The sequence below is a fragment of the Varanus komodoensis genome, unplaced genomic scaffold (genome assembly GCF_004798865.1).
Source record: "Varanus komodoensis strain SLA01 unplaced genomic scaffold, ASM479886v1 scaffold2, whole genome shotgun sequence".
NCBI classification, from domain to species: domain Eukaryota; kingdom Metazoa; phylum Chordata; class Lepidosauria; order Squamata; family Varanidae; genus Varanus; species Varanus komodoensis.
Genome location: NW_025335568.1, coordinates 24,987,784 through 25,013,120, shown reverse-complemented (window position 1 = coordinate 25,013,120; position 25,337 = coordinate 24,987,784). Strand labels below are relative to the sequence as shown.

Sequence of the window (25,337 nt, the reverse complement as noted above, 5' to 3'; positions counted from 1 at the left end):
TAAAGGTGATACTGTAATTATTTTTTAAAATGTGATGATTTTATGTCAACATATATTAAAAAAAGAAATAACCAATGGAGATTTATGCAAGTCTAACAGCAAAAGCAGGGTCACAAGGGGATGGCAAAATAATATGAATGCTTAGATGAACTGTCTTGGTAGTCTAATTTTAATTATTAGTAACAACACATTTAGTCTAAAAGCTGCATTTATATTATTATATTTCGCTATTTTAGCAAAATACTACCATCATTGGCAATTAGAGCTTGCAATGTCTCTCATGCTTAAATGTATTATTAGGCAGCTTTTGTATAAACCACTATATTTTAATTAAAATCTTACGTTTTTCTGATGTCATGTCAATCTGAAAGAGAACACAGTGAAATCATTACAGCAATTTTGACTTCCAATAAATAGTGAAACTTATTACCTGGAACAATGGCTAAGCTAAGGTGGGTCCAATTTACCAGAGCCACAACTAAAAGTCTCAGTCCTTACCATGCTCTGAAATAAACCCCAATGAATTAAATATGACTTTGGATAAAATGAATTCTAATGATTATGCTAAATTACATGTTCTTGTTTACCAAATGCTACAGGCTAAATTGTTAGTTTATATTGAAAGTTGGAATTTAAGCACTGCGAATGACGGGAGGGGAAATGGGAGGAGGGGAAAGAGGGGGGAAATGGCGGGAAGGTTATTGCACATGTGAAAATTCTAGACAAATATCTTGAGAAATAAATTAGTAGCAAAATTGGGAACATAAGACAATGCCAGATATGACCTAATTACACTAGCTTTACCTTTATAAACATGTAAACATAATCAGGATCTGATTATGTTCAGAACTGGTCCACATCTGTATGGAAATCTGCTGTAGGCTATTACTTGGTTTTGAAAGTAATACTTAGTTAATATTATATTTTACCCACCTTTCCTTAACACAAACATGCAAAGAAGATAGCAAAATGATCTAATCAGTGACATAAAGGTGGCGTTATATTGTAAAAATGTATGGAGTGCCTACCATCAAAGTTTTAATGCTTTACACTGAACACAATTAACAGACTTATAAGCCAATCCCTTAACAGTAGAATCCTGTGCATGTTTACTCTGAAGTAAGTTCCTGTGCACTTGATGGCATGGCATGTGTTCCCAAGAAAATTTGCACAGGACTGAGCCTAAATTGTGATTGTACTGTCTAGGGTGCAAGGATGTGTGTGTTGATGCAGTGCCACAATTGTCAGAACAGCATTAGGAGCCAGATCTGATTCTTCAATTGGAGCAACTCCACCAGAAACCCAGTGTCATGGCCTAGTCCTTTCTCTCTTTTCTTTGGGTTCCAAAAACTCAAGACAAACCTTTGAAATATGATTGCTCTAGTGTAACTCCACAATTAATAGAACAGTTTAACTCTGAAGAGCGTTTTACTGAAGCTGGAAGGAGATGCCTCTGCTCATCTAAAGAGTTGAAACCAAACTGGAAACTGCCCCATGGCCCCTCTCTTTCAGTAAGGCTGCTGGCTCTACCCTGAGGGGAGCTTTTGCTGTTGAAAAGCAAGATGGTGAGCACAGCGAAGCCCCTCCAGCTGAACAGCTTGTCTCTCCCAATGCCTCATTACTGGATCAAGAACTGGGTTCTGTACTGCCTCCTCCCCTCCTGAAAACATTCCGTCTTTTCCAAAGCAAAATGATCTCTCACTCAGTGTGAGAAACTTCTATAAGCAATCCTGAAGGGGAGCTTCAAAGGGTTCAGCCTCTGCTTGCTCCTGTCCAGCCTTCTCCTCTTCCACTTCAGAACCTGATGATGACTCCCATTGCACAGCTTGCAGTGAGTGAGAGACTGGTCCCCTCTCTACAATCGGCATTACTTTGTGTTGCATGAAAATATATTTGTACAAGACATGCAGATTTAAAGAGGAAAGTAAAATGAAGTAGGAGCCTAGTAAACCAAGATTAACCATTTTATATGCCCAGACATTGTATCAAGGCTGGATCAATTTTTAGTAATGGTAAATGAGTTGCCAGATGTTGCTGCCCCATTTTAACAAACTAAAAGTTTGCTTTAGCTATGGCAGCACAGACTACTTTTCTTAGGCAATTGTTCAAAGGAAAAAGGGGCCAGCACCAACAACCAAAATAAGAGCTAAAGTCTCAAAATGGTACTGTAAAATTAAATCTTTATTGCAGTATAAAACCTAGGAAATAATAAAATGCCTAATGTGCATCAGATGGTGGTTACCTCCATTTTAGAGCATGGAAAGAATGAACATATAAATCAATATGGTAAGAATAATTAATTATAAACAAGAATAATAGAACTCCCCCTCTGGATTTAAAAAAAAACTCTTTACCTAAAACCCCAAAAACTCAACTAATAGTAATATAAACTGGTTTTAGTTAAGTGCTTGTTGTACCTCAAGGGTGGAAGAAGTAGGATCTGTATGCAATGGAAATCCCTACCTGATTTCTAGTAGATGGACAAGGATTTCTGACTCTCATATTTAACAATAATATGAGGGGTCTTCAAAAAGTTTCCACACTTTTTTGGTGCACTTTTTAAGTTTCGCAGCTACCTTCATCACAGCATGACAACTCTTATACTAAACTGCAAGCGCAGCCGGCTTGCCAGACAGACTAGTCACATGACACTCTCAGACACGACCAATTACTGCTCCTTCTGCCCTCACAGTTTCCAGTGAAAATATAAAAGTACGGAAACTTTTTGAAGACCCCTTGTAGTAATATAATGTTCCCCCACTCCCAAATTATTCTGCTGAATAATAGTTTGAACTGCATTTGAGTACCAGAACTGAATGCCACTCATAGGCCTTGCACTCAATATCCTGAGTCATTCTTGGGATCAGAATGCTTTAATTCTGACCATGGACTGGTTTGCACAATCAAAATAAATCAACACATCTTATTTAAACTGTAACCAAAACTTTTCTACCAAGTGATTGGATATGCTTGCAATTTTTGAAGGAGAAGAATGGCTGAAAGGATAATGTACCAATGCCTCTCTGCCACTGAACTAAAAGGATACACACACACTGAGTATTAGACCAGTAGTACTTTGGATTCTCACTATCCTTTAAAGTCAGCCTGTCAGCAAATACCATAAGGTAGGTACTTCTAGTCCATCTAGCCCAGAGATGGCGAACCTTTTAGAGACTGAGTGCCCAAACTGCAACTCAGAACCCACTTAATTATCGCAAAGTGCCAACACTGCAATAAAACCTGTATTTACTGACCACCAGCTTTTGACCCGGCCCTGAAAAAGGCATTTGAGTGTATTTCCCACCTTTCCTACCTTCTGTTAAATTCACAGTCCAAGCAAATCCCTGGCAGCTCACTGTGAAAGCTCGGGAAGTCATGGCTAATGAGTGATGTCGTTGCCTGGCACCCTTAACCTTTCCGAATATTCGCATGGCGATCCTGTGCTGACAGAGAGGGCTCTGCATGCCCCTTCAGGCACGCATGCCATCACTGATCTAGCCAGTAGAATGGAACGTTCAGTAGGGGCACTGATGATGACATCCAAGGGCCATGTAAATAAGTTAACTGAGTAGGTGTAGCAGTAGATATTGTACATGTAGGTTAATGAGTGTTCTTTTTTAAGCCCCCCCCCATCTTCTCTATTACCTCTAACACTGTTAACACAATGGCAGCAATTAATATTAGTGTCTAGTTTCTAATGCAAAAAACTAAAAACATTCCCAATGACCTTGGTCAAATTTCAGGGTTGGCTTGCCAGAGATTTCAAAGACACTTCTGTAATGCTAAAGTATGATTTAACATTACACAAACAAGCCTGCTGCACTTCTCCTTCTCCTCCATTGGTGTGATGAAATGGAAACTTTCACTTCCCTTTTCAATTAACTGCAGTTCTGCAGCCCAAAAACACTGCTTTGGACAATGGGCAGGTGCCCTGGAGCTATGTGTGATCTAGCAGATAAGGACGGAGAGAACTGATGCATCTGCCTATGTCTATACAAGGCTACTGGGATCCTAGCCACAGTCATTTGATAGAGCATTGTTGTATTAGCAAAATTACCTCTTCTTCCTGTTCTTGATCTGATTCTGATTCCTTTAAGCCCAATATGCCATGAAAGAAAAGAGAAAAACAGAGCAAGGAAAGACAGGATGCAGTTAAAGGAAAAGAATGATTTCTGGTCATATACAAAACAAGCACAATTTTTGCACATTCCTCTGAGAAGGAAAAAGAAGGAATAAGATGATCAGTTAAATTTTTAAAAGCTAGGGACACCAAGTTAATTATAAGAAGGAAAGATACTTGTAAATGTTAGGCTTTTACTCTGTTATTATTGCCTATTAAGGAACCTTGAGCATGGTTTCTCATCCTCCAGGTAGCTGAAAAGCTCACTATAGTTACTGATATTAAAAATAAAATAGCCTTTTGCAGATATTTATAGTTATTTCTTTATAGTTAATACTTCAGTCCTATAGTTGCAATCTTTAAATTCTAATCAATGATCATGGGAGTTGGTACATGTATCAGGCAGTTCTCATGCAGATCAATATGGAAGTGAGAAGAGAGGCTATATAAAACCACCCAGATATGGAAGCTACACTACAAACTTATTAGTTCCTCTTCTGACAGTGTGCTTCTGAATGGAAATGTAGCTGAAATATTTGATCTAGCTCTTACAATGTTGGTTCTTTGGATAAATAACATCAAATATTTCCTGGATTTATGTCCATTAACTCAGAAAATTAATACATAATGCTGTAAAATGGTTTCAGCTGACTCTCAGCACTCAAGAGACTGAGAATCACTGATACAGAAAAGACTATTATTTACATGACTTCATTTTATATTTTAGTTTGTTTATATAAATTTACATAACAAAACTAAATAATGAACTATCCAAAAGAGCTTATGAAATGTGAGGCAGCAATGTGGTTTCTCAAATTTTAGGGTGCCAGTTCAATAAGTGGGCAAAATTTTATCATTATATTGTGAAATACCTTTGTGTAAATTGGCAATGTGATATTCAGATTGCAGATAGCCTGATGCACTAGTCCCCTTGAAGATTTAGGTTCCTTCATAAATGACAGGCGTCCACAAGCTTCTTGAGTTGTGTCCCGAACCTAATGCATAAAAATACAAGACCTCATGTTGCCTACCTCTAAATCTCGATGAGAGAGCCAGAAGTTTTAAATATCTAGGTACTTTAAATGAACAGATGAACATCAACATGCATTAATGTATGTCCATTCCATAGACACTAAAACCCTGCTTGAATAAGAACATTTTATTTATCTACCAGAAAATGAAAAGCCTGAGGCTTTAGCAGCTTCCAAAGTACATTCCAAATCAAAAGACACCACAGGATAGGTACCAATGTTTTTGAGAACTGTCATTGTTTTTATTTGGTGAAAACAGACTAATATCTAGAAAGCATTTGGATGGAATACCAGGAACAAGACAGCCTTCAAATAACTTAATGCATAATTATTTCATACATGAGGTCATGTTTTCCAGTTTGCCATTGATTTTTCTATTGCCACATAAAATGGCCCAGAATAGTGCACTAGAAATGCATTCCTTTAATATTACTGTTGGTATGAGAACAGCTAAGACTAATGGCTTTGAGATTCTGCTTGTTGAATCATCTGGTCATCACCAAATAAAGCAAAATATTGACATACAACCATTACCTTCACAAACAATGGAAGTCTATTTTCTTTGAAGGCATAAAAACTGAATATGTGATGTTGGCCACTCTTCGTTAGTGGTACTAGATTCCCAAAGCAATCCACATAGATGGGTTTTCCTTCTAATACCTATGTATGGTTAATAAGGAACATAACAATTAATTTTCATGAATGTTATAATACTTAATTGTCATGAAGCCAGAATACAATATTAGATTCCATCAGTTTCCAGAATGTACTGACACTGTTTATAAAAAATCTTGTTTAAAATCTGCTAATATGTACTTATTTTTTCCTTTAAAACCGGGCTATACATGTCTGTAAAAACTGAAATTATAGGGAATATCCCATGGTTCCATAAACACTAATGCAAATTATATGACACTGACATCAAGAACCTCTTGCACAATATCAATAGTATTAGCATGCTTAATGGGATGCCCTGGAAAAGTCATGCAAACTAAAGCTACTGGTTTTGTGCAAAAGTTTCTTGGGCTAGTGCAACATAATTTGAATTACTGGTATGGTACCGGAAAATACCACCTGATATCTTTTCTGAATCTATCTAAGGATTTCTATTTGTACTTATTCAGGCTGGCAATTTTGGCACACATGGTTTTCATGATCCCATAAGTTGAAAGTTCCCATTCAACTTAACTTTTATTCTTATACTCTAGAATGGCAGAATCAGGAATGAGTTTTCAACTGAGTACAAGAGACTGCTGCTCTGTCCACAGACCTAAAGAGGAAGCATGGATCAATACAGTTGAGGCATGTGGGATCTGGCTATTCTTATACACCATCCAGGCATTCTTGCAGCTGATGTTTTTGTTTTCATGGTTTTATAGATGCCAATCCAAAGGCTATGGCCTATTTTGCACAGAACAGATCTTCTGCCTCAGCTATCTACATATTGATTGACTAGGTCCTCCTCAGATTGCAACTACAACTGGAGGAAATTGCTGATCATTAAGGATAGATTCTTGTGGTAGTTATAATGAAAAACAATGATAGGAAAAGCTAGTCTTTTTAAAATGGAAGGTAACTTTAATGGGGGCGGGGGGAGAGAGTGGTAGCTTCAAGCTGCTATCATTTTAACTTCCCATGACAGATTACTAGACAGATCACTGGTCCTTAGCAAGGCATACTCATGGAAGTCATTTCATGATTGTGGGCAGGACAGGTTCTCTAATTTCCAGATGTGTCCAGAGACCCCAAATCTTGCCTAGTCCTGATTAAGCTTGTCCCTAAAACTGAAAGGTGAAAGTGGAAAGTAGAGATTGTGGTTTTAAAAGCACATGCATAAAAATATGAATAAAATAATGGGTTGTTGTTGTTTTTTTACTATACCTCTACATCCCTGCTTCGAGCAACTTCAGAAAAGTTTTCTTGTTGTTCCAATGTTTTATCCACCTTATCGTCTGTCATGCAGAAACATCTTAGTCGGGCTTCTATGGGATCATGAGATTTGGCAAAGACTACAAATTTGGCCATATAGGGCACACAGATAATCTCTCTATACACTTGGGAAGCAAATGTAACAGATTCTTGAATTTGTCGACAGTCTATCAACCAAAACCTGTAAATTAATATAGATATATATGTGTGTATATATATATACTCTTGTTACAGAATTGTCAAGCAGTGAGAAGAAAGCTGTGGCATCGCACATAAGAGCTACCAGGTTTATATTGCTTGGAAACCAGATGAAATCAGGATTCTTCTTCTGGATTCTGAATCAGGATTCAGGTTTCCTAACCAGGTATACCAAGCAGTCTTTCTCCACCTGGTGTATCAGTAGATTACAACTCCCATCAGCCCCAGCTGACATGACCAATTGTCAGGCATAATGGGAGTTGTACCAGGCTATAGAAGGCTGCTCTATCTTAATATAGCCTACAGCAAGGCTTATAATGTAACAGGCTACAAAACATTCCTTTGAAATAGCACTATTCTGTCCTATTCCTTTGCAGTTTGCCTCAAGTTATACCATTTAACAAAATAATTCATAGAATTATTAACAACAATTACATATAAGAGAAGATAAAAGTAATTTTATCCAGTTTGATTGTGAGCATCCAGAATACAGACATTAAAGAAAGAAGGTCAGCAAATCTCCTTCTAACTGCAGGAAAAAGTTTTGTGAATATCAGGAATATGGACCTACCATTACTACACGATATTTAGGTAGTTAGAATATTTACCTGCATTATTTGTGACAGATCCATTTATTGATCCTAGCCAGTATTTCAGTGTGAACTGTAGGTTAATATCTCCAAAGGCTAGGTTAGGACCAAGGGATGGATACATTACAAAAATGACATTGCCACCTTGTGAGTTTACTGAAAACACTTGGGCATGAGTATACAATTAATATGCTGACAAGCTGAAGATACTGAAATTCTTAAGTACAGCTTTATATATATTTACTATTCTGTACAGTTGTACCTGGCAGATACATTTGTGGTGAAAGAAACACATTCATTGACAAATGTTAATGGCGTTGTTCCTGTAATATCTTCCCACTGAGCAGGTGTTGTTCCACCTGAAAGACATGAGGATAAATGGGAAAGAGGTATGTGTCAGATATCCAATATTGATATTAGCCAATACATTCAAAATCAAGTCACAGTCCAATCCGCAAATATTAACACAAATAGTTGTTAATCTCCTAAGGGTGCAATGCTGTGCCCCAATGTTGTCAGCAGGGAGCCATAGGATAAGTAAGAGGCCCAGCTACATTACAAGAACACTCCAAGGTCAGAGTGGGGAGTTTGACCATGGAGGGGCCTTCCTCTTCCCTCAAAGTTGGTGCGGTTCTTCCTGCTCTGACTGAGCTTCTGAGCCTTTGGTACTGGCTGGTGGGCTGGAAGGGAAAGCACTGCTATTTTCTGAAAAATTCCAGGGATGACTCAGCCTCTCTAGCTTGCAAGGAGAGAAAAAAAAGGACAGTCAAAATTCAGTCATCTTAATGTTTAGGAGAACAAGGGAACAGGGAATCACTCTTACTTTGGTACTTTTCCCTCCTTCCATTGGATGCCTGTTACTGAGTCCGGAGGGCTACAGGAAGCCATTTTGCATGGCACCCCAGCAAAATAAATTACAGAATAATTTGGAAGGGGGGAACATTTTATTACTACGAGCGGTCTCCAAAAAGTTTCCGTACTTTTTCTGAATTTTCTAACTAAAAGTCACTTCTGCCCAGTACTTTTAAAATAAAAAATTATAAACCCACTACACTTCTTTCCCTCATTCTGCTATTTTATTGGTTAGTATTTGCATGATTTTATTATGTTTCATTGGTTTTGTACCCTGCTTTGGATTACAATGACATTTTATAAATAGATATACATAATATGTCTGTCAGCAAGTTAAGAATGCTCTTTTTTGTGGCACTGTGTATCAATAAATGTACTGATTCTTTTCAGCTAATACCTTGTGTGTGTGGTCTTCTACACTAATCATGCTTTATTCTCTGGCTTGCAAATCAGATCAGATACAAATCAGTTGCAAACTCAGATTAGTCAAAATTAACAGCAAAAATGTCCTAAACAAAAGTTGAGAATGAATTCCAGGCTTCAATGACAAGCAACATAGAATATTATTGAATAATATTACGTAGACTCATCAAGGTATTTCTTACAAGTTTACCTGTTATGCTGCATAGTAGTCTTAGGGTGGGTGTATCACCCCCATATCCATTAATCATCATATCACTGGAAGCTTTGGGAACAGGAATAGTCATTGTTATTGGCTTATGGAATTTTCTTCTCCTTGGTTCCAATGTGACAATAGGACTGAATGTAGCTTTGTTGCCTAAAATCTTCTTTACAAGTTCATTGTGCATAGGTTGAGCCTATCCAAAGACAAATAGTAAATATATCTTACTTATGATTAACTGCAATGTCTCCTCAGTTAGTTACAATTCCATGTGATATTTAGTATCTACATTCCTTTGGTCTTTTTATGCAATTACCACTAAAGGAAATGAAATTTCCCAGGACAAATAAGGAGCCATTATTGCTCTTAATTAAGTTTAATTTGTAACTCACCTTAGGATCTCTGTTTGAGCCAGAGGCTGTATGTATGTATATATAAATAAATAATCTTGGAAATTGTAGTCTACCAAGATTTTTACAGTTTACCAAGTTCTCTGAAAACTCTAAAAGTTAGACTCAGAATGAGGTGAGCTTGCCCACTTTTTAGAAGTAGGGACAGTTGTGTATTTTATGTCATTCATATGTGAATCATACTACGCTTTATAAACTAATCATCCCCTTCATTATTACCTTTAAAGCATTCTTCCAATACAAGTTCAAACTGTCAAACTGATTTCTTTGTGAATTATGGCACTCTTAATTACAGTTTTGAAAGAGGCAAAATTACTTGACAAAAGTGCAATCCTATCCATAGTTCTTCAGAAGTAAATGGTTGGTCTTATAATCATATGCCTACTTACCCGCAAGTAAGTCCTGTTGGACTTAATGGGCCTTAGTTCTGAATAACACATATAAGATTGTGGCAAACATCATAGATGCTAGCAATTCAATTTTCAATTTTCAACTTCAATTTTCTTGTAGAATCACACACACACACACACGAGAATGTCCAATACTTTTACTTGTCTGCTTTAGAATCTACAATATTATTACAATTCAATTCTATCCTGTGTAGAATTCCACTGAGTTCAATGGGACTCTTAGGGCAATGTGTCCAGGATTGCAGTCTTAATTTCCCATGGTGGTCTTGCAGATAAAACGGCACTACAATGATATAAGCTAGTGTTGCTTCTGTAAAGCACAGATTTAGCATTCCACCATGTCCTCTCGTGATACTTTAAGCATATTCCTCATTTAGGTTTTTCTCTAAAATTGGCAATTCTGAATGACAAGCTTGACATAATTCTGTATGGTTGATTCAAGATTTTGTGTGGCGTTTCACCCATGTGCAGATAAGCAGAACATTCACAAAAAGCATCCAGATGTATTAATTTCTGATTTCATATCATGATTGATTTTCTGTAGTGTTTCAATAAATTCATATTTGTGCTCCAGTAAACTAGATGTAAATGAATTGAAGGAACTAGGGCGCCAATGCAGTGTTTACTAGAAGCCAATTTGTTGAGAACAAATCCTTCCAGACTAATCTGATCTCATTTTTTAAGTTGGGTAACCTCCCCGGTAGATTATGGACATAATTTATCTTGACTTCAGCAAAGCTTTTGACAAAGTGTCCCATGATATCCTAATTAGCAAACTAGCTAACAGTAGGCTAGATTGGGCAATTATCAGGTGGATCCACAGTTGGCTACAGAGTTGCTCATCAATGGCATCTTCTTAAACTGGGGAAAGGTACAAGTAACAAGTGGGATACTAAAGGGTTCAGTTCTGGGCTCAATGTTCTTCAATATTTTTATTAATGATTTGGATGAGGAAGTGCAAGGAACACGTATCACATTTGCAGATGACACAAAATTGAGTGGGTTAGCTAGTACCCTGGAAGACAGAAAATACATTCAAAGTGATCTTGATAGGTTGGAGCACAGGGCTGCAAACAAAAAAATGGAATTTAATAGGAACAAAGTTCTGTACCTAGGAAAGGGAAATGAAATGCAAAATTACAAGATGGAGGATACTTGGTGCAATAATAGAAGTGAGAGGGATCTTAGAATTGTTGTAGGTTACAAGCTGAATATGAGTCAACAATGTGATGAGGCTGCAAAAAAGGTAAATACTTTCATTAATAGAAATATTCCAAATCATATGAAGTTCTAGTTCCCCTCCATGGAGCAGCATTTAGGCCTCATCTGGAGTACTGTGCCCAGCTCTGGGCATCACAGTTTAAGAAAGATGCAGACAAGTTGGAGAACAAGAATGAACTGGGGACTGGAAGCAAGGCCCTGTGAGGGAAGAATTGGGCATGTTTATCCTAGAGAAGAGAAGACTGAGGGGAGATAATGATAGCACTCTTCAAGTACTTGCTAGGTACACATAGAGGAAGGCCAGGATCTTTTCTTGATCATTCCAGAGTGCAGGACATGGAATAACAGGTTCAAGTTGCAGGAAGCCAAGTGAACATCAGGAAGAACTTCCAGCGCAACAATGGAACCAATTACCTAGGAAGACTGGGCTCTCCTACACTAGAAGCATTCATGATACAACTGGACAACTATCTGAAAGGGATGGTTTAACTTGGAATTCTGTGTTGGGAATAGGACCACTTCCACCTCTACTGTTCTATGATTCTATAATTTTATAATTCTAAGTTTAGAGTTAGTGCTAGAAAATCTTCTAGATAAATTTAATGGTGCTGCTGAAACTTGTAAATCAGATTAGACTGGTTTGAAATTTTGAACATATAACAACTTGTACCTGGCAGATTTATAATTACTGGATATTACACTGAGCTAATAAGTGTTTAAAATGCAACTCATTGTGCTTGATTTATATTTAATATGTCTGTCCTGCATGATCTACATAATTGAAACGGCAATAGATGTTCTTAGTAAACTTTGAGTAACACAGTGAGCTTCAGTTAAGGGGTAGTATAGAAATGGATGGGTGGATGGATGGATGGATGATTATTACTGCCACTACAGTGGAATCTGTGGGCAACTATTTTCTTGTTTATATATTTAAAAAGAAATATATCTTGGACATGCAAGAAAACATGGCTGCTGTCATGCATGTCAAAATGAAGCCAAGATTGCTCCTGAATATGAAAGTACAAACAAATGTAATATTGATACGGCCATTTTGGAACCCTCTTTTCTTTCTTTCTCTGTAGTCTCTAGAACTGATTCTGTAGCACTGTTCCAAGGAAGATTATGGGCAGGTTTTGTAAACATGAGGCTTCGTGGCTTCTCAGAAAAGCTTTTATCTTCATTTGTTTCTGCATTAATAATTACATCAAAATAATTTCAGTGAATAAATTACCAGTTGTGGTGGCCAGTTAACCAGTCACTAAGATAAACTGGAATTCAGGGGGAGTGAAATGTGGGGGAGAGAAACTGGAGAAATAGGAAAGGAATGAATGAGAACTTCTCTCTACCATAACAGAAATGCCACCAGTCAAGAAGAGCAGTACCTTAACCTGTTTCTGTTCTGTTCTGTTTTGTTTTTTACCTGAAGACCGACACGAATTCGCTTGGTTAATGCTCCTTCTGGAAAGACAGCCTGTACTTGAGGTACTACTGTGCTGCTTAGCACACCACCCTCAGGCCCAATGAGATTACTGTCCTGTTTGATCCGTGATACCACTGCAAAGTATTGTGGGAAATCCCGAGTGATGATACGGCAAATGCGTTTCTTTTCCAGCTCTTCTGGTGTGTCAAGCACTGAGTAAAAAGAGGACATCATTAAACCATAATTATTTTATGTCATAAATACTGGTGTTTCCAGAAAGAAAGCAGTTCACTTAACCAAATATGTATTTCAGTTAACTGTGAATATGTTCATAATATAGCCATGTCTAAAACAATGATTTTAATAAATTCTATTTAATGCCAAAGAAAATGAGAACAAGAAGGAGAGAAAGGATAAAATTCAATCTTTGCTTCTGATCACAAAAAAATCCAGAAAAACCATAAAAAATTAATTGATTCAGAGCTTGGTGTTCATTGCATAGGCACAATGCACAACATATTTCTCTTGCAAAACCGGTTCCATTTAACTTGTAAATCTGTTTATGGCATATCTATACTTTGTTGTCATCCACATTTAAGAACTGAGCTAGGGAAAAAGTCATGGCGTTAAGCTTAAGAGTATCAGTCTAGGTCTATAGAGACACAGCTTCAAAACCTGACTCAGTTACTATGATCACTGGATTATCTTGAACCTGCTATGATAAAGTACAAAAGAAAACCATGCTGCTTGGAGGAGTACAACATAAATAAACATAAAAAACCTTCCTTGTATATACATTTAACCAATACTCTAGTCCACATTGCAGATTTAGTATAATTCTCATTCCATGAGCTTCCATGGGAACTTGCTTATATAGTTACATTTAAAACTACTAGCATGTTTTAAAATATTTAAAATATTTGTTCATATAAATAGATATTTAGGAAATTATACTTATTTGCAATAAGAATAATTACATTGCATTTATATCCCACCTTCCTTCCTTTTGCAAGGTGGCTTGCAAGATTCTTCTCTCCATTTTATCCTCACAACAACAACCCTGTGAGCTATGTTCTTAAGTAGGTTAGGCTGGGAGTCAATGCTGGGAGTCAAAATCACCCAGTAATCTTCATGGGGAGTAAAATCTAGATCTCCTGAGTCTCAGTCCAGCAATCGTAACTGCTACCCTATCACTGGGTTTCCACAAGGACCATGTAGTATGTTTGGTGGAGAGAGATGTTTGTTTGTTTGTTTGTTTGTTTATTCAAAGTATTTATATCCCGCCCTGTCGTGAAAGCCTCAGGACGGCTCACATAGATACTATCTTTGGGCATACGCAATGTGAGAAACAGACTATGTAGCAGTTAAATTTGTCAAATTATCTTCTTATATTTGTTTAGGTTAACATTTGGAAATTATAATGAAATACGAATCCACAAAACATTAGTTTCTGGTGGGAAATAACTTAGTTTTGACACTAGATACAAAGCCATCACATTAAAGCATCTTATCTATACAATTCAAATTGCTACTAAGAACAGCCAATACAGTACTCATCTGTTCCACTTATCAGAATTTAGGCTTCCCTATGCTTATATATGGATTTGTGAACCCTCACACCAGTTCTAGCTAACCCTTCTTGTTCATAACTAATGCTATAATACTGATGACAGAAGACTGTATGGTGGGCTCCAACTCTTTAACAGGCCTTGCCTATTAAACTGTGTACCTTCATCCATTCCATTTAGGATTTCATTCAGCTCATCTTCCGTATATTCACAGAAATGCTCCTTCCAATTATCTCCATTCTCACTGCGCAGGATCACCAGTTCCCTTTCTTTACCACGCAGAGCCGCAAAGTGGGGGATTTCAACAATCACAGGCCTATTACAGCAAAAGAACATGTTAAAAGATTGTGACAACAGGGAAACAGTCAATACAGGATTGTTTGCGCGAGCTCTCAATCTTTCTTTTTTAGTCTGTTACAAAGTGACCTGGAATTCTGCAAACTTCTTTGTCATTCCTGGATACGATCCTGAAAAAAGCATAGTAACTGCACTTTGACATTGCAGCTTGATGTTATAACAAGCACAGTACTCCCACTTTTCCTTCCACACACAGTGTCTACTGTACCTGCAAAGGTGGCAGGACTTTGGAGAGCAACTGTAGATTTTTCTCTTTTTTTAATTATATGAATAAAACCCATACAAATGAGGCTTGTTTCGATGTGTGGAATCCTGTGAAATCACATTTATCATGCAGAATCTACTGTTAGGTATGTAATTATGACACTTTAAAGAAAAAAATAATGATCTTATTCATACTGGGGGGAAGCATCTGTTTAAGCAACAGGCCACAATTGTTTTCAAATTGCACAGATTTTAAATTGGCTCTTTGTTTCAACTGGCCTCTACAAGACTTATACTAAATGGAGAAAATGCCAAAAGAAATAGTGGAAATATCAACATGTTACTCACTGTGTACATATTCTATGTAGATATTTCATTATGATACATATTTTACTTTCATAAAAATACAAATACACTGTGTATTAATAGTCTCACCAGATTACCTGAATTACCTAAGCCATCTTATATGTATCATGCCAAGTACTATGTTATATCCAACATATAACATACTACTATTGTGTTGGTGACAACAGAGGCAAGAAATTATACAGTAGATTCTTTAAGTTCCAGTCCAGGTTGCTTTGCTACAGACATCAAGCACACAACAGCTATCATGACTGGTACATTTTACAACTAGCAAGTTCTCATGCTAAATCAAAAGTGGAGGTCAAGGAACTTTAAGAAAAGGTACAAACATCACCAAAACAAAAACCACATACCACAAGGGCTGGAAAATGGTCCACTAAAGGTTAGGTATACAAAATTTAAAATCATAGAAAGGGACAATGTCATGGGCACAATGACATAAAAATAATATTGCAGAAGGAGAAGAATGGGAAGGCCAGCATCCATCAATTTAAGTCTCTCCTACCCAAGAAATTTGGTCCCTGGAGGCCCCAGCTGAAGGATTCGGCTGACCAAACTTTCTCCCTCATTAAGTGGGGGAGGAGCCGTAGGCAGGTGAAGTTTACTGAGTACATCCAAAGCAGCAGTGAAAGAAAGAAAATAAATAAGCTTTATGTATTTTTTTCAGAACCCCAGTGCCACTGTCTGCTCAAAGCGGAATTAGGCTGTACACTGAACAAGTTTCTGCCTTGATTTTGCTTGTGTATGCCCTTGGTCACAAGAGTTCATAAAATGAGCTCCCCCACAATGATTAAGAACCTTATCTTGTCCTCAGTAGGTTCGATGATATGTTAACCTTGCTTCTGATATTAATGGGAGCGAAAACTAGTCTTCAGGACTGATAAGCAAATGCATTACAGTAAGTTTTGGCTTGGCAGGAAGTGTTCAGTGACTCTTGATTTCACCGCCAGGACGCCACCCAGGAAAGAGCTAGCAATACAAGACATAGCCTTGAGAAATGATATGAAAACCCTTAATGCACACGTGTTTTCATAGACATTCCTCACCAGGCTGAAAAAAAAAGGTTGTTGATTTCATTGTTGAGTGTACTGGTAGTAGGAGAAACGGATAGACAGAGGAAGAGAAGAACTGAAAATACAAAATGTGACAGCAAAGGCATTGTTTATGTTTGGGTTTGATGCATTATTTAAACAATCTCTAGTTTTGAAGGGTGCTTCCTGAAAATCCCAGAAGCAATCCCTGAATTACAGATATGCATCTGCCCATTGTTTCAAGTCCAGGAATCTTAATTGTTCCTCTACTGAAACACAGCATCAACAAAAGGATGGGAAAAACGGTTGATGATTTCCCTTGCATTGCAGTACTCTAAATCAAATGACTACCCACCTCCCATAACTTCTGAAATCCTATCCTCTGGAAATAAATAGCAGTAAAGAAAGTTGTGAATTTCTTGGGGCTACATGGCCTTAAACGTATTTAGATTGGCTTCAAATGGATTTAAGCTGTTCCTCTTACAACTTCAACATTTATCTGTTTCCAGCTGAAACCATTCAGACTAAGCAGTGGGATTTCATTTGATCATCCAGTTTTGGATGCCACCAACAATAAGGAAAATCACCAATCAAATAAAAGTTTTGAAAACTGCTAGTTTAAGCAGAAAATTGCTAAAACAATTGCAGCATGTCAGATCTTTCCATGGGATATTGCAGTGTACAGTATAAAATGCAATCATAGAAAATGATTGGTTTTGGCCCCTGAAAAATCACAGGTTTGTGCTTCCCAGGTAGTCCCAGTTATGGACAAAATACCCATTGTGATAACACAAGTTCTTCCTGAAGGGAGCTTAAGCTTGTGCTGCATTTTTCACAGGCATTACAAATTTGGTGCTGCTATATTTATTTACCTGTAAAAGTGGAATATGCAATTGACTATAAGCGCAAATTTATTTCTGCTTCAACAGCCCTGCATGGATTAAACAGACTCATTCCAGGAAGCACATTAAACCTTGCACTGTAGTTATTAGTGCTTTAAATTAAAGCACTAATTAAATTAAATACATGCTTATTCAATTATTGCTGGCCTAACACTGTTTCACCTTCCATTGCAAAGTCTACCTCAACACTATATGCTACAATAGATTTTTTTAATTTCTAGTGTAGCTGTGCTGATCCACCCCAGGTAGATCACAAAAAGAAGAAAACTTATTTAATGTTAACTTTTATTTTGGATAATTAAACAGAATCTTACCCAAGAAACTGAGCACCTGAAGGTCCAACCTCAATCAGACGGCTAGCCAGACCCTCTCCTTCCACCATTGGAGGCATTGTGGCCAATCTATGGCGTTTGACCAACCGGCAGGTAACTCGTGTCGGAGCAGTGCATTTCCGGGGTGGAATAATTATTCGAAGCCCATTGTGTCTGCAACCCCGCATAGCACCACCTCGAGCATCCACCATGAAACTGACCAGGAAGCTGGAAATTGGGGAAAAAATTAGATATGATTTGAAAGTCAATTAAGATGTGTGGTGGTAAAACTATTTTCTCCTTAAGAACACAATCCTATGCATCTTTAAACAGAAAACGTGCCACAACACTCAGCATCCCTCCAGTCACATGTAACAAACCTCATGGGACGATACCAGCCATTTTTAATAGCCAGTGATAACAGCATGTATATGAATGTGTCAACTCCATATTCACAACTTTCAAAGCTCTAATATATGCTAAAGAATAGATCTATTTTTTGGGCTTCTTTTAGTAATTGTCTTACTAGAAATAAGGGTTTAAATTTGAAAGACACATATTTTGAATTTGATTGAATGAGCAATCCTATACAGGTTTAGACAGAAAAAAGACCTACAATTGTAGACCTCTTTTCTACCTAATTTACATGGGATTCTGTGCTAAATGTATGTGTAATCAACTAGTTTCAGTGGGTTATATTGCATAACCACACAGCACAGTGTAGTCATAATTGTCTGTATAATCTGTGCTAGTTTATATATTATAGGGCTGCTCTCACCATCATGACTCAGTAGGCATGATTGAATAAGATGATCAATAATGTTCTTACTAATCTGAATAAAAAACCAGTCCTCTACTAAGGCATTTCAAAGAGGAAACTGTAAATGGAAGAAAGTTTAGACAGCTCCAATTTGGGTTGATATGTGTATCTTTACAGTGAGCAAAGAATCTAGAATATTGCAGGAGCCTACACTTTCCACTTACATAAAATTTCCTTTGCAAGCTCCCTCTGCATAATACCTGTTATATTTATAGCTGAATTTTGGGTCTTAGTTGGTTTCCTATGACAACAGGAAAGCTAGTATCTGTCATTCTTTAAAAACTGGGAAGATGCACACAAAATGGTGCAAATGATGGGCTGAAACTGATGCTAAATATCAACCCGAATTTCCTTTCCCCTGGGCTTCATGCCAAGATTTGTTCCTGTGTTTTCTTGGGCCCTTAACATAAATTTGCATCCTTTAATACCATATATATTAGAACGCCTTCCATGTTTTAACATTTTTCCCAGCCAGTTCCACATGCAATTGTAACCAACCATCCAAGTAAACCAGACTAGATGATGGTTCATCATCCAGTCTGCCATCCTGATCATGCCATGCACTGTAGATCTTCCTACTTCTCCTTTCTACAGTTGCCAACACTTTTTTCCTGATATTGAAGGTTTGTTCACCTCAATATCCACATAACAAACACACAACAAACACAAATATAGCTGGGAAAGTGGTTCTAAGTTGGCAACTACAATGATGGAAAATATTTCACTTTCTAAGTTTCTTCCTAGTGCAATCCACCACAAGATTCAAAGTGAGATTGCACTCACATTTTGACAACAATGTACATGCTGTTACTACAAAATTATGTGGAGAGGAACTGGTACACCCTTCCTTAGAGATGGGCGCTTCTGTGATTTCAACAAGGAAATGACATATTGTGGGCGTATGTGTCTTATTTTAACCCTTCATGCAAAGGGGGGTATTTTCAGAAGCAAACAGTGAGGTCCTGATCTGAATTAGGGCTGCATGCACTTACACCAAAACAGAGGTGCAAAGAGTAAAGCCTGCCAGTTGCCCTTTATTTGATGCCACGGCACCACTATCTTAAGTTCCCTTTGCTACTGCACTAGAACTAGCAAAGGAATGCATTCTCTTATCTCTGATCAGTGCTAGACACCTCTTTCCTTATCCCCAGGTTTGTGTGTGTGCTTGTTTGTGCATGTTTGTTTGGATGTATGTGTGTGCTTGCAGATGTGAATGCATGCCCCTTTGCAGATCAACATACTTTTGTAATACCTGTCCTATACAATTAACACAACATGTGCTTTGAAGTTGGATGTTGAGTAAAGAAATAGGAATTTACAAGACAGACATCTGATTCCAATGTTAATCCCTGCTAAATTAGCTCATTTGAGCAAGGAGTCTCTCTCTCTCTCTCTCTCTCTCCCCCCATATCTATCTATCCATCCATCCATCCATCTATCTATCTATCTTTTGGTGGTGATATCATTTTAACTTGTTGCCCTGAGCCAAAGGCTTTTTCATCTACCACATGTTGGTCTTCTTTCCATAAGTGTTGTGTACTGAGTGTGTCAGGCACTCTTTACTGACTTTTCAAGGCCCTGTGTTATTGGATTTTGAAGAGGAGGACACTGAGTAAAATGTAATAGGAGGGCAGGAGTCTTCAAAGCTCCATCAAACTCATTGTCCTCAGTTTCCCAGGTTGAGCATTAGAGCAGAGAGACGGGAGATGAGGGGATAGCCACTGCCTTGCTCGGTTCCTGACCCTGTGATTAGGTACTGCTGGGAGAGACAAACTACCAAATTAGAGAAGTTATGTTGGTCTCACCAGCTTGCTCTTTGCCAGTGGCAGCCACCCTGAGGGTGGAGCTCACAGTGTAAATGAAAGAGAAGGACTGGAGAGACATATCCAATGTGGACTCATAAAAACATGCTTTATATGAGCAGAGACTTATCCTTCAGCTTGCTAGAGGGCGTTTAGAGCCTTGTTAGCTCTGAAGTGCCAGTAAAGATCTACATTGTAAGACTGTCTGGTGTTTTGGATCTTGGCCAAGAAAGGAAGAGTCTGGCTCCAGACACAGTGTAAGCACAAAGGCAAAATCAGTATGTAACTAATGAATTTAAGGAAAACAACCCATTCAGGCTGTTTCTATTTTTTCCTTTGTTTTCCATATTTGAAGCAATCTACCCAGTTACAAAAAGATTACATTTCTACATTTAGAGCAAATGCTGCACTTCCTATCTGTGATTTGAAGGGTCTGGACTGTATACAACTGCCCACAGAGATGGGCAGTACAAATGTCCACAGAGAACAGGTGAGTGGCAGAAAACTAGTACATGCCGAGAGGCTCACACAAGAGGTGATGGGAAGAATGTGACATCTATGGGTAAATATAAACTAGATGTTTTATAGGATTCCCAGCTGGATTTCTGTGAAAACTACACCAGAGGGAAAAACCAACAAAAATACAATTGTGCTCTTTTTACTAGTGAAAATACATAAAAAAGATATCACATACACATAATCACTTCAGATATGATAATACATTTAGGTTAGTTAGGCAGGCAGGCAGACATGCTACTCATCAATGAATTTAAAACAATAATCCTTTCCTGGACTACACCCATCAGAGCCCCACACCAGGGCTTTTCAAATAAGATCATCATAACCATTTGATGCAAGGAAACAAGGAGATAGCAGCAGCCAGTTAGTCACAGTGTGAAACATTAGATGTGAGACAGCTTGATCAGGTTGCTTCAGCATTTCTTGATTGTACAAATAACAAGAGGAGCAAAATAGATATGCTGCATTTTAGACAGGCAGCAAAAACAAAGAGACCAGTAAAATACTTGCTTAAAAGTTTGTGGGAGTTTTTCTCCTTGTATGACAACTATTGAATATAATCCAAACAGATGTGTGAGATAGTAAGACACATGTTCTGCATGAGTAACATACTTTCAGTTATAACTGGTCATTTTCCTGTGACTGATTAAATCTGTGCATTTTGAAGTAAATGAAGGAATGCAACTCAAAACTTGCCAGCTCAAGACATTTGCAAACTAGTTGTAACACTCACTAGGGTACACATAGATGTAAGAGTGTATTGAAAAGCTGAAATAGGTCTAATGTTCACACTTCACACCCTTCATCACAACATTTTTGTAGGCTGAGTATTTAATTAGATTAGATTAGATTAGATTAGATTCCTATGGGAATAGTTCAAGCCCTTCAACAATTCTAAGATTAAATTTAATGTTTTCAATTACTTTGGCAAATGATTATTAAAAACTATAGTCTTTGTGGAATGGGGAGTCTGGGAGGAAAGCACTGCATTTGAGAAGATTTTGGAAACTTTTTATAGGAAAATAACTTTTCATCTACTGTAAATGTAGATCTTAGATAACACCAACTGTTTTATAGATAGGCAGAAATCTTTTGCCCATGTTAAAGAATGAATGGTATCTATGAACCAGAGCATCCTGAAATAAGTACATAAAAAGGATGGTACAAGGAAGGAAAGAAGGGTGGAAGGTAGGAAGGGTGGAAGGAAGAAAGGCAGAAGGAAGGCAAATATAAAAATGAAATTATATATAAGTTCACCTGCTGTTGTCATGGTCAAAACATGGAGAGGAGTGGCTGCAACAGAAGAGATAATTTAGCAAAATGAAAAAAGAATGGATGAATGAATGAAATAAAAGGAGGAAAAAAAGAGGTTTTTACTAACACATGGAAAGATGTGAATATGTAAATGCAGATTACAGAAAGTATATGTAGGAGCAAAGTTGAATGAAATTGGATGTCTCTCTGTGATCTCCTTCAGTTATAGCATTCAAGGTCTCAGTGCAAATTGAAAAATTATTCCATCTCCAAAAAACTTGGAGGCTACCTAAAAGCACTTTTTTCTGTTAATGTTTTAGGCAGACCTATATTCATGCAAATTCTGCATATCAGCCATTTATGTTTCAGGCAGTAGTGCTTTTATGCATCTTATGTATGGAGAGCTACACCACCATGTCAACCTTTCCCAGCCTGGTACTCTCTGGATGTTGTAGATTTTAAAGCCCATCAGCCCCAGCCAGCATGGCCAAAGGTATGAAATGCTGGGATTTGTAGTCTAAAACATCTATCAGGTTGGAGAATGCTGCACAATGTCACAGTGCTGATACAGGAAAGGTTTTTCAGTGAGCCCCCATGTCAGGAAGCATAATGTTTTAATACAACATTATCAGGAATCAGATATGTTTTCTGGTGCAGCTTTTTAAGGAAACTAACCCAGCAACAAATGCAATTACAAATTGAGTACAAAGGCTGAACAAAGGGGGTATTATAAATAATTATGTAATTCCTATGCATGCCTACCGATAAACCCAACTGAGTTCAGTTTGACATACTTCTAGGTAAGAGTGTACCTTATTAAACTTCAGTTATATTTTCCTGAAATTCAGTTCTGAAAAATTGATAACCATAAATTCATGAAGAACTGAATTCTGTGGGGTTCAGTTGTGATGGAACCAAGATTACATTTTTGCTGTTAGTTCTTTTTTATTATCAACTTCCAGAAAAAATTACCCACTGTTAGTTGCATGTCTATACTTATTCCCAATCTACTTTTCAGAATTCCATAATTAAAAACCTTAACTGTGTGTCTGGCATTTGTTTCTTTTTCATAGTGTTCACATGTTCATATATGTGTAATCTTCAACTGAAAGCTATGGAATGTTCCTGTAGTTTTTTTTTATGATCAGAAAAAATACAAACTTGTAATTTTCCTGTTCATATAAAAGCACGGTAATCTCACTTAGGTTCTTTTATTCCACTACACTGATCTTTAGTGACTAGTTTATGCATGTAAGTCTTTGTCTACTCATATGAAAAAAATGACCCTCCTTTAATGTGCTTTTTGCGAAAATGAGACAGATGATTATCATTAGGAAATACTTTAAAGGTTTGTTTTATCTTATGTTTTTAGCAATGGTTTTTGGCTTCTAGCTGCTAGGTCCTGTTTCCACTATTGTTTTTGAGGATACCATACTGAGTAAAAGCAAAAAAATATATATATCATTTACCTTGTTAGCAATGATCCAATATCCTTTTTTGAAGAGAGGCAGCTAAGAATGATAACTCTAATTATTTGTCAATTTTAAGCACCAAAAAATTAAACAAATTTGGAAAATTGACTTGGAAAATTATTCTTGGGCCAGAGTTCACAATTCAAAAATCCTTCTAAAAGAGCAAACACTATTTGGTATCAACTATCAAAATAAAGCAACAAAAGTACTGTACATCAGTATCTGTGCGAACACTTTTTCAAAATAAATTGAATGGAGCCAAATCACCACCAACACAGCCTCTTGTTGAAAGGAGGCCCTACTAAACTTAGTTTAAGCTGCATAATCCAAAAACTGTTCAGACAACATTTTCATATATGGGCTCTGTGTGGAAAGAGTATAGGCTGCATAGTTAAACCCTAAGCACATACAGATTGCATGCATTTAATTTTATGTTGTGAGCCATCCCGAGGCTTCGGCAATTGGGGCGGTATAGAAATGTTTTAATAAATAAATAAATAAATAAATAAATATAAAGTCCTTGCAGACAATATAATCAGTGTGTACATGGGGGGGGGGGGAGGCAATGCTAGCAGGTGCGACCCCAATGTCTCCTTCACATGGTAACTGTATGATCAAATGTTGTCTGAACATAGAATATTCCCTTTGTCCAGTGTTGTGTTCGGTGAGCTGTAATAATTACAAGCTGCTAAAACGCTTGGGAAAATGCCTTCTCCACTCGTATCTGCACTGCATACCTTTGTAGAATAATATGAATGTATATTCTACACCCATGCAATATCTGAGATATTTGGCCACACACAATGCTCTTCACTGAGACACTTGTAGAAGTTTAGCATATGAAATCAATAAAGCTAAGCAATCTTCAATAAAGCTTATGCTTTTCATCTACTTTCTTTTTAAGCTGGCTAACAACCAAAAAACAAAACAAAACCCCAAAACAAAAACTGGCTAATCTCATGTCATCTTAGTACCAAACACACAACTGTCAATGCATAACCATGCCATATGCAAGCATACATGAGTTCTGCTGCAAAAAGAAAAAAATGTTTTTATTTTAGCTTTTTTGTTGCCTGCATCATCACTCCCAAACCTTCTGAATCAGGTATCTATCCAAACTGACTGTGGATGTACACCTTCTTAACTATTACAATGCTAAGGTTATCAAATCGCACTTTAAAATCGAAGGAATGAAAAACATGGATCTTCAAAGTAGCGTAACATTATTTTAAGGCACTTGGTTATTTAAGAGTTACATTACTAAATCATCTTTCCAGTTCAGCAAGAATATTCTCATAAAGTAGGTGTTTTGTGTAGCGCTCTGCCATTGCAGCTTCAAATTTTTAACTTGAACTTAAAATGTTCCCATGAAGCAAATAACAGTACAGTCTTACACATTCTATGTGGCACTGGCCTTACACCCTAGATGTCTATATAAGAAGACTCTGCATATAAGTATCTGCTCACACACAGACTTGAGTGTTCTGTCGAAGTGAAGGCCGCCTATAAGCCGCTAAACATCATAAATATCTCTACAAGGACAAAAGTCAGAAAAACCAGGTGCCAGTTATTAGTTAGTGTAACATGTTGCCTTTCTGAAGTGATTAATGCTCCCTGTAGGTGTCACTATTTTTAATAATTATTTCCATACCGTGTGTAAGCCATAGCTTGCTACAATCAGGGTTTCCAGTGATTTCAGTGATTCAGAACTATGTTCAGGAAATGTAGATGTTAAGGTATGTCCACAGTACCAATTTAAACTAGTTTCAAACATGGTGCATCATCATTGTCATGGTTCCTAAAAAAGAACACTTGGAATTATTGAATTACTAAGTGTTTCCAAAAGAGGCAGGAGACATAATGGTTAAACCTGCTTGAAACTGGTTTAAAATTGAAGTACGGCTGAATGCTTTAATATTAATGGT

The 25,337-nt window shown here is 37.3% G+C and overlaps 1 protein-coding gene across 42 annotated transcripts in view; it reads right to left on the bottom strand.

Moving 5' to 3' along the window:
* Window positions 1-25,337, bottom strand: part of ANK2 (ankyrin 2) — a 347,388-nt gene that overhangs the window by 29,150 nt on the left and 292,901 nt on the right. For 19 of the 42 annotated variants that reach the window (XM_044429261.1, XM_044429248.1, XM_044429258.1 and 16 more), the window contains 11 exons: window positions 21,944-21,979; window positions 17,549-17,773; window positions 14,536-14,690; window positions 12,807-13,018; window positions 9,334-9,538; window positions 8,131-8,227; window positions 7,033-7,261; window positions 5,686-5,811; window positions 4,993-5,115; window positions 4,058-4,090; window positions 343-364 (listed from right to left, as the gene is read on the bottom strand). In XM_044429261.1, the coding sequence (XP_044285196.1) occupies window positions 343-364; window positions 4,058-4,090; window positions 4,993-5,115; window positions 5,686-5,811; window positions 7,033-7,261; window positions 8,131-8,227; window positions 9,334-9,538; window positions 12,807-13,018; window positions 14,536-14,690; window positions 17,549-17,773; window positions 21,944-21,979 (1,463 nt within the window). Of the gene's footprint in view, window positions 1-342; window positions 365-4,057; window positions 4,091-4,992; window positions 5,116-5,685; window positions 5,812-7,032; window positions 7,262-8,130; window positions 8,228-9,333; window positions 9,539-12,806; window positions 13,019-14,535; window positions 17,514-17,548; window positions 17,774-21,943; window positions 21,980-25,337 lie in introns of those variants that run through there. The other 23 variants (XM_044429279.1, XM_044429251.1, XM_044429269.1 and 20 more) reach the window with 4 other exon arrangements.